The sequence below is a fragment of the Sciurus carolinensis genome, chromosome 4, assembly GCF_902686445.1.
Source record: "Sciurus carolinensis chromosome 4, mSciCar1.2, whole genome shotgun sequence".
Lineage (NCBI taxonomy): Eukaryota > Metazoa > Chordata > Mammalia > Rodentia > Sciuridae > Sciurus > Sciurus carolinensis.
In genome coordinates this window covers 23,980,823-23,990,068 of record NC_062216.1, presented here as the reverse complement: position 1 = coordinate 23,990,068, position 9,246 = coordinate 23,980,823, and the positions used below count along the sequence as shown (strand labels likewise).

General features: G+C 45.9%; 1 protein-coding gene across 2 annotated transcripts in view; it reads left to right on the top strand.

Moving 5' to 3' along the window:
- The first annotated feature begins 714 nt into the window (after positions 1-714).
- Sh3rf1 (SH3 domain containing ring finger 1) overlaps positions 715-9,246 on the top strand; it is a 161,744-nt gene continuing 153,212 nt past the window's right edge. The window contains exons 1-2 of one of the 2 annotated variants that reach the window (XM_047549303.1): positions 715-890; positions 2,421-2,908. In XM_047549303.1, coding sequence (XP_047405259.1) covers positions 2,516-2,908 — 393 coding nt within the window. In that variant the 5' untranslated portion in view covers positions 715-890; positions 2,421-2,515. Of the gene's footprint in view, positions 891-935; positions 1,340-2,420; positions 2,909-9,246 lie in introns of those variants that run through there. The other variant, XM_047549304.1, reaches the window with a different exon arrangement.

The following is a 9,246-nucleotide window of genomic DNA, read 5'->3' as shown; positions in this document are numbered from 1 at the left end:
GCAATGGTCCAGACCTGCTCGGGGTTGTGTGGGAGGGTGATACCTGGGGGAGAAATGCCTGCTGGAATCCCGCAACTGGACAGAGGCCCCGGGACTGTCCCCCACCGATTCAGCACGCCACTCCCGGACTTCGGGGGCAACAAGCACTTCGCAATGGCCCTACGGACTAAGTGTCCAGGACTGGGCGAGCAGGCGCCAAGCAGAGCGGGATCGATTCCCGCCAGGGCTGCTCCCGCCCTTCCTCTGACCCGGCCCTCGTGTCCGGAGCAGTCGGTCTTGGGTCGCCGGGCACCGCGAGGCAGGAGGAGGACGCGGCCAGCCCTCGCCCCGGGCTCCTGCCTTCTTCACTCAGCCGCCACTCCCAGCGCCATCTCCCCGGGAGCTCCATTTTCCAGGCGCGTTTTCCTCCGGGAGCAGGCGTCTGTCCCCAAACCTCCCTCGTCGCTGCCCCCTGGGGATCTGGTTTCCCGGGCCCCGGGCTCCTGCGGCGCCTCCGCCGGCCGCCGCCCCCACCCTGCCCCTGGGTGCGGCGGGGTCCGGCGCGCAGGTAGCTCAGCGCGGGGAGCGACTGGGCGCCCGGCGCCTCCCCGAGGTGCGGCGGCCGCTCCGGGGGGAGGCGCTGTGGCGCGGGGCCGCCCCCTCGCGCCCCGGGCGCCGGCTGCGGCTCGGCCTCCTTCTCCTCCTCTTCCTCCGCCCTCCTTGGCTGGGAAAGTGGGAGGCGGCGGCGGCGTGCTGTGTGTGCGCGCGTGAGGGGGGCAGCAGAGAGGAGTCTCCCGGTGCCACCGCGGCGTCAGCGACACAGCGAGCGGCGGGCGCGGCGGGGCCGCATCTGCATCGGCCGCGGCCGCCGCTGCGGGGCCGCGAACAAAGAGGAGGAGCCGAGGCGCGAGGTAGGGCGCGCGGCGGGCGCGGGGGCCGGGCACCGGGCGTCGGCAGACCCGGGCCGCGGGGGCGGCGGAGGTCGCGGCGCGCCCCCACCCCCGCACCGGTCAGCCGCTGTCCCCTCGCCCGCGCGTCCCCCTGGGCCGGCCACCCGGCGCTGCGGGAACCGAGCCCGCGGCCTCTCTGCCTTCTCCGGGCAGGAAGCTGCCCGGGCTCCGTGCCGCGGTTTCCCCGGGCGCAGCCCAGCGCCTCCGCTTCCCGGATGGCTCGCTGGCTCTCCGTGGAGTCGCCTCATCTCTGCGGGGCGACAGATCTGCGTCCCGTGGCACTTTGTGGGACTGAGTTTCGCAACTTAAGGCTGCACGTTTATTTTTAAGTCCTTGAAAACTTCCAGCAGTCGTGTGGGGAATTTTCGTCCTCAGCCTGACCTAGTGGGAGACCGAGATGAGGCTGCTGGGTGAGACCCCCGTTCCCGGACCCCTCCGGCCCCGGCCCCCGCCCGGGACCGTCCTCTGCCCGCCGCCGCCGACACCTGGCCCGGGTGTGTCTGCGGCGGCGGCGGCGGCGGCGCGCCTCCCTGCGGGGTCGGGACTACCTGTGCTCGGCCGCGTGCAAGCGGGGCGCAGCCCTGGGCTCCCCCGCCCGCCGTGGCCAGGAACAGCTGTTGGTGCTGCCATCCCAATCTTTTCGCCCCTTTTTCCCTAGGCACTCGCATTTACATCTGTTTTAGGGGTGGTGGCGGGGGGGCGGGAGGGCGGTACAGTAACTGGCTTGGATGCTTTTTCCTGAATGGGCCCCATCTTTTCATATTATGCTCACAGTTTTCAGCTTAGCATTCCATTGTCGAATTCTTTGGGTGATAATTTTGCCAGATTTTCTGAATGGGATTAGGACAGGCCGTTCAGAAATCTGTTTCGGAGTTTGTCAACCACTACCACGAAGGGTGGCTGTTATGTCTTAGCTATTTTCAAGCACGTCTTAGTTCTATCCTTCAGAATTGTCAATCTTCAGCTCTTGGTTGGGCAAGATTAAACAGTTGTTTTTAAGGCAGAGAAGAAACATATGTATTTAATATTGGAATCTTTTGCCACAAGGATCACCTGAGACTTGGTTTCTTAAACTCTGAAGTGGCTTAAAAATTGGTAACTTAGATTTAAAAGTAATTTCAGGTAGAGAAAACTCAATTGCTTCTGTTCAGCTTCTCCTGTGAGTTGAAGACTGTACTAAGGCAACTTTCAGAGCTGAAAAAAATGTTCTTTACTGCATTTTATATATCCTGTTTATTGCAGGAGTCCTGTAAAATAATTGATGGCCATTTCTGCACAGCAAAGGCCTAGATAGCATTAGGGATTAATTCTGAATTGTTTAAAAAGCCTGTTTTGTTTTTGTTGACTTTGGAGTTTAGAACCACATTCCAAAGCAATGCTACACCATGCAGAGGAAGCACTTTTGTATACTTTTTGGTTCTTGGCTCCTCTGTGAACTTTTCTCCAGATAACACTAATTTTCTCTTTCCTCCTTCTATCCCATGACTCTAGAGCAAAGTCTGAAATGGATGTTACATGAATCATTTTAAGAGCTGCACACAACTATGAACATTTCTGAAGCCTTTTTCTCAATAAAGTAGATCAAGATGGATGAATCTGCCTTGTTGGATCTTTTGGAGTGTCCTGTGTGTCTAGAACGCCTGGATGCTTCTGCAAAAGTCTTGCCTTGCCAGCACACATTTTGCAAACGATGTTTGCTGGGTATTGTAGGTTCCCGGAATGAACTCAGATGTCCTGAATGCAGGACTCTTGTTGGCTCTGGTGTTGAGGAGCTTCCCAGTAACATCCTGCTGGTCAGACTTCTGGATGGCATCAAGCAGAGGCCTTGGAAACCTAGCCCTGGTGGGGGCAGTGGGACCAACTGCACAAATGCATTAAGGGCTCAGGGCAGCACTGTGGCTAATTGTAGCGCAAAAGAGCTGCAGAGCTCCCAGTGTGGACAGCAGCCTCGGGTGCAAGCCTGGAGCCCCCCAGTGAGGGTGAGTAGCCTGCAGAGGCAATTTGGTGAATAAACGTTGTAATGACCACATTTTTCTGTACTTTTTGGCTTTATATTTTCTAAATTAGCTCATTGCTTAAGCAGCTGCACTATCTGGAACAGATAGGAGATTATACCTCTTTACCTCATGGTCTTTATTTTTTTCTTTTTTTATCTGGAAATGAGATAAGATGTAAATAATATAATTTTATGGTTTTTCAAATTTTCTCCAGATAATCTTCATTGTCTTTTAAGATATATTTTGGGAAACAGTAACATTTATTCAATGAAATCTAAAACAACAGTTTTTGTCCCTATTTTAAAATGAAATTTGAGACGGTTTTCGCCTTTTGGTGGAGTTGGGAGTCATAATTGTGTGCATGTGTACATATGCATATTTATGTGGTAAATATGCGTGTGGATAGATCATAAGTAGGAAATCGATCCTTATTTTTTTGTGTTGCTTAGAGTCATTCTCTTGATTTTATGAATGCACAGCACAGAATTTACTGGTTGGAGGAATTCTTAACAAATCATGGCCACAGGTAGTAGAGTTTCGTTGCCATAGCAACAGAATATCACTTAGGACTATGCTGAAACATCTAGCTTTATATTGGGCTTTACAGGCAGTGAAATGAAATATTTCCATCAAAATGATTTTTCATGGGGTTGGGCTGAAGTAATTTTAGGTGAAGTTAAATATTTGCACAGTTGTTACAACTTAAATTTCTAGAAGGTGGAGTATTCCACATAAATATAAATTATGTTGCATATGCTGGCTTCCTGATAAGATGGTCTTTTGTCATTTTTTGCAAAAATGAAAATAGTCACGGCCATCAGATAATGAAAACAGTTCCATTTTTTTGGAAGAAGCAATTTTGGTAATTGGCCAAAGTGGTAAGTCTATTTTTAAAAAACAGTTAAGCTGTATTAGAATTTTGTTTTTGAAATGCTCATAGTCAAAACTCAAAATTGACTTCTTTCATTTAATATAGAACTTCCTGTTGGAATAGCATTATAGTATGAATTCACAGATGTGAACATCAGACAGCTGCAACTGAGTAGTAGTCTTCTTACTTCCTTCTCAGGCTCATCTTTAACAAATGATATAATATATTTACATCACTAATTGTAAAGTATGTGAAGCATTTTAATCACTAGAAAATTGTTTGGATCATTAGAGAACAGTTTCCTCATTTGGCTATCAGGTTTCTTTTCATATATAATTTCTTTTTTTAAGATAGGGAAAACCAGGCACGCCTGTGATCCCAGTGACTGGGGAGGCTGAGGCAGGAGGATTGTAAATTAGAGGCCAGTCTGGGCAAGTTGGTGAGACCTTATCTCAAAACAAAAAATAAGAAGAAAAAGGGCCTGGGGATGTATCTTAATGCTAGAGTGCTCGGCTTGCATGCAGAAGACCCGGTTTCAGTCACCAGTAAAAACAACAACAACAACAACACACACACAAATAGGGAGAAATTTGAGTTAAGGGGAGCTCTCCATATTTGGAGCCCACGTGTTGTGAAATTGACCTGCTTACTGCTTTCCTTTTTACTTTAATTTTATGACATTCATTGGTATCTTGATTAGTATGTATGGATTCATAAATATTTTTACCCCAGAACCAGTGATCAAGTGATAATTTCTAAGACACCAGACTCAGGTCTGTTTACCTTAATGAAGAGGTAGATTTGCATCTTGGGAGAGGTTTGGTTTCCCTCTTAATTAGACTAGGGAAAGCATGGCTTCCGGCTGTGAGGAGGAGGAGTGTCTTGGTTGTTGACACACCTTACCTGTTGTGAGGAATGCATTGAGTGATAAAAAGGAATTTCACTGATAAAAAGGAGAATCTCAAGCATTCCACTTACTCTCCATTACATTTTAAGTTTTCTTTCTCACATAAAAATTGACCATTTAATGCTGTTTAAATGAAAGATCTGAACTGCTCTACTTCTAAAATTGAACTTCATTTTTCTTAGGTTATTTGGAGATTTTGATTATGGTGTTGTTGTTTTTTCTGGTTTATATGATTTTCCTAATTTGCTTTCCATTTTTTTCTTTGGCATGAGACAAATGAGTTGCCAAGAAACTCAGCTGAATCTGAGCGTTATAACTCATGTAAAATAGTCGAGGTGAATCAAACAGATGTGTCTTGTACTACTACTGCGGGTAGTTGGGTTGAAGCAAATGTAAAATACCTATAAAAAGAACAACTTTTTTTTGTTTCTCTTTAGCGTTTACTGGTAACTTTTGCTTGCAAGTACTCAGAATAACCCAGTCTACCCATATACTCCAAGCACCTGAAAGTAAATACATCTCTAGAACATACTCTTTTTAAAAGTAGAAAGTCTGTAACATATAGCCACATGGCGGTGTAATATACTCTTTTGGACACTACCCCGAGGTGAGCCAGGGTAATAAATCCCAAATGTGCATCCTCCTCCCTCAGATGTTCTGACACAACCAAATGGTGCTGTAAGCCTGTTTCCACATGCTGTGCAAAGCTGAAAGTGATAACGTGGAATGTTGCTTCAGTTTACTAGTTACGTTCTGTGTTACATTAGATTGTGACCATGTGGCTTCCTCATGCATTTAGCCAGGGTAGGTTGAATGTTATCAGCAGATCTGAACATTTCCAATGTGTGACACACATCTTGTTCCCGGAATTTTAGTGTTTCCTGTCTAATATGAAGGAGAAAAGGAAAGAGTAAGTGTTAGATTGGAGTCACCATGGGATCTGCCAGTTCTTTACCTGGGATAAAGAATTCTTATTGGTTGTTGGTTAGAGTTCAACAGCAGAATGAGCCACAGGGAGGAGACTGCAGATACTGTTTCAACACACTAAAATAGGTGCTTGCAGAATGTTGGTATCTATCTAATCCTCTCTGTATTATATATGTGAGTGTGTGTGTGAGTGTGAATGATATGGAGAACATGTTGAAGAAGTTTTTAAGTAGTTCCTATAGAATTGTGACCTAATAGAATAAATTTCTGCTTTCTATGTGTAATTCCATTAGCTTAAAATTTAATATCTGTGCATGTATCCATCCACCCTAGATATCATTACCTAATGATTTCACACTATTTCCGCCTCACAGTGAATTTATTCAGCAAAAATAGATCACATGACCACTGACTGACACTAATTTATTCTTCATTTGTTCTTTCTTTAACAAGTATTTATTAAGCACTTACTGGGTGCCAAATTCTATATGAGAGGCTGAATAGTTAAGGATGGGCAGAACAGCAAGATCCTGGTGATGAAATTTTTTTTTTTTTTTTGGTTGGTGGGCGGAGGGTGGGTGCTGGGATCAAACCCAGGTCTTTGCTCATGTTAGACAACTGCTCTGCTGCTGAGCTACATACATCCCCAGCTTGTTGCTCTTGAACTTTTGAGTGTGGGGTCAGTCTCTCAGGAGAGACATTAATAACATAATTCAGGTATGTAACTAAAGGTGATAAGTCCTATGACAGAGAGCTAGAGGAGAGGGCAGGAGGACCTGTGTTTCATGTGAAAATAAATGTGTAGCTGGTTGCAGTGGCGCATGCCTATAATCCCAGCAGCTCCGGAGGCTGAGGCAGGAGGATTGCCAGTTCAAACTCAGCCTCAGCAACTTAGTGAGACCCTAAGCAGCTCAGTGAGACCCTGTCTCTAAATAAAAAATATATAAAAGGGCTGGGGATGTGGCTCAGTGGTTAAGCACCCCTAGGTTCAGTGCCTGGTTATTGCCCTCAGTCCCCCAAAAGTGTGTATATGTGTGTGGGGGGGGTGGTCTTAAAACCTTCCTTGAGGAAGAGGCATTGAGTGAGATCTTAACGGTGAAATAATGTTAATTTTGTGAGTGGAGGCTGAACAGGAGAAGGGACAGAAGGGAAAAGCATTCCAAAGACCTTGACCTACAGCAGGAGGGGCTTGACTCCTAGGAATAATGGACAGAGGCATGTGTGAACTAAGCTGCAGGGATAAAGACAAGTCTTAAGTCTGCTAACCTACAAGGCATTGAGAACCCCCACAAGGGCTTCATGGGGTTAAGGGCCGGATGGGTGATAGGGAAGTAAGGACTCTTCACTTGGGATTGGAAAGATGGGTCACTGGGACTGAGATGATGAGCGGGGATTTAGAACTGACCTGGATTGCAGCTTGGTGGTAAAGGTTTGGAACAGAGGAACAGTAGAGAAATCTAAATATGAAGGAACACAGGTGAAATTCCCTTTGCCCTGCAAGCGCCAAGTATGCATTCATTTCTTCATAGCTACAATCTCACCTCCTTTCCCTTTTCTAGTTTCTTATTACTCTTACGGGGTGGAATGTATCCTTCAAAATTCTTCTAATTGAAATACTAATCCCTAGTACCTGAGAATGTGGCTCTGTTGGAGATAGGATCTTTAAAGAGGTGGTTAAGGTAAAATGAGGTCACATGCATGGACCCTAATCCAAGATGACTAATGTCCTTATAAGAACAGAAGATCAGACAGAGGGAAGACTATGTGAAGACACGTGGAGAAGACAACCTGTAAACCAAGGAGAGAGACGTCAGAAGAAAACAGCCCTGCCAACATCTTGATTTCAGACTTCCACGCTCTAGAACTGAGAAAACAGATTTCTGTGTTGTTGAATCCACACTCAGCTGACTGTGTGTATCTCTAAAGATCAGCCCCTGAGTGACCTCTTTGTCCACTGCCAGTCCCTTCAGCCCCTGTTACCCCCAGAGACCTGTGATGCCTACTCATCTGTGTCTTTTCTTCTGAGTTGGAATACCCTTGGGAAATATTCCGACTCTCCCACCCACCTCAGCTGCCCCAGTTGCCTGTTAGAGTTTAATAAAGTAGATAGGAAAGCTGAAAGAAAACTGAGGCTTATGTTGCAATATACCAAATACACAAAGTTTTGGAGGAAAGGGACAAAAATATCAAGAGTGGAGAACTCCTGCTACTCTCCTGTCTTTAACCAACTGGATTCATCTCTAACTGGAGTCCGGCAAAGTGCTTTTGCAGGACCTACTGGATCTGTGGAGATCTCTCAGGCTCAGTTCTGTGCCACGATCTATGTACCATGCCAGGACAGGTGGCATCAGTGTGTGTTTTTGTTCAGAGAGTCTGCATTCTGGGAAGGCGGAATGCATAAGAAATGGCAAATAAGTCAGCATATTGTGTAGCTCCAACTGGTGGAATAAGGAAGAGAATGAGTCTATATAATGAGGTTTGTGCTGAGTTCTCCCTGGATGAAATGCATCGTCAAGGGTGGATTAAGTGTGGATTAGAGTGGTCAGAACGTGCCTCCCTTGTGTGGAAGGGTTAAACACTGTCAAAGAAATGGATGTCTGCGTAGATGGTGATGAAGGACTATGTTAACTCATACTGGAGCTAGGCAGGACATTTAACGTGGTGGTTTGGATAAGGGAGCTCTTTTGATTTTTTAGAATGACTGAATTAAAATAGGAGAGTGGGGTCTTTTGGGCCAAATGACATTGGTTGCAGATATTCTTGGCCACGTATTTCATTCATTTCATCCTAGATCCCTACTCCAGGCCTTGTGTCTCTTTTACCCCTGACCTTTATATTCCTTAGCAGGCTCAGTGGTGACATCTTTGGTGTCAGGATGACTTTTTTTTTTTTTTTTCTTTTGGCCGCCTGCCCTGCTTTTGTGGTAATGGGTTGAATCCAGGGCCTTACTCATGCTAGGCACGCACTCCACCATGGAGCTACACACCTCCAGCCCCAGACTCTGGCATCTTGAGTGGGGTAGAAGGCAAGAATGGAGAAGGGAGACTGTGGCGCACATATGGTAATTTAAAAAGAGAAATGCTTAGTAACTTTTTTTTTTTAATATGTCACACTTTTTATGGAACTATAGTCATATACATTTCCCAATTCCTCTTGAGGGGTAGTAGTATTTAAAAATGGGAAAGAAAGTAAATTTCAAAGGGAGTATATAACATTTTGGTTGTAAAATAAATTCAGCATTATAGACGTGTATGTCATTAAGGGTGTATCTTCTAGATCTTTTCATATACATTTATAGGTGTATGCATATAGTATTTTGGTTCTTTATTATAAATAGAACTTCATACCAGGCATAGTTGGTGACTTGCCAGTTAATTTAATATGTCTGTGACCTAAGCTTTATTGCAGAGATGTTGGAAGTATTAAGCTGGAGGAGGGTGGGTTGAGTTAGGTTTATCTTTGACTTTTCAGAACCCTTTGTAGTGTCTGATGCGCTCAAAGGAGGCTTGCTAAGTGAATGAGGGAGCCGCTGGTCACTCTCTAGGGACCCTAAGCCATACTTTCTCTCCACATTTTAACCTCTTTTTTGTGCTGTTTCCTTACACTGTAAAGTGG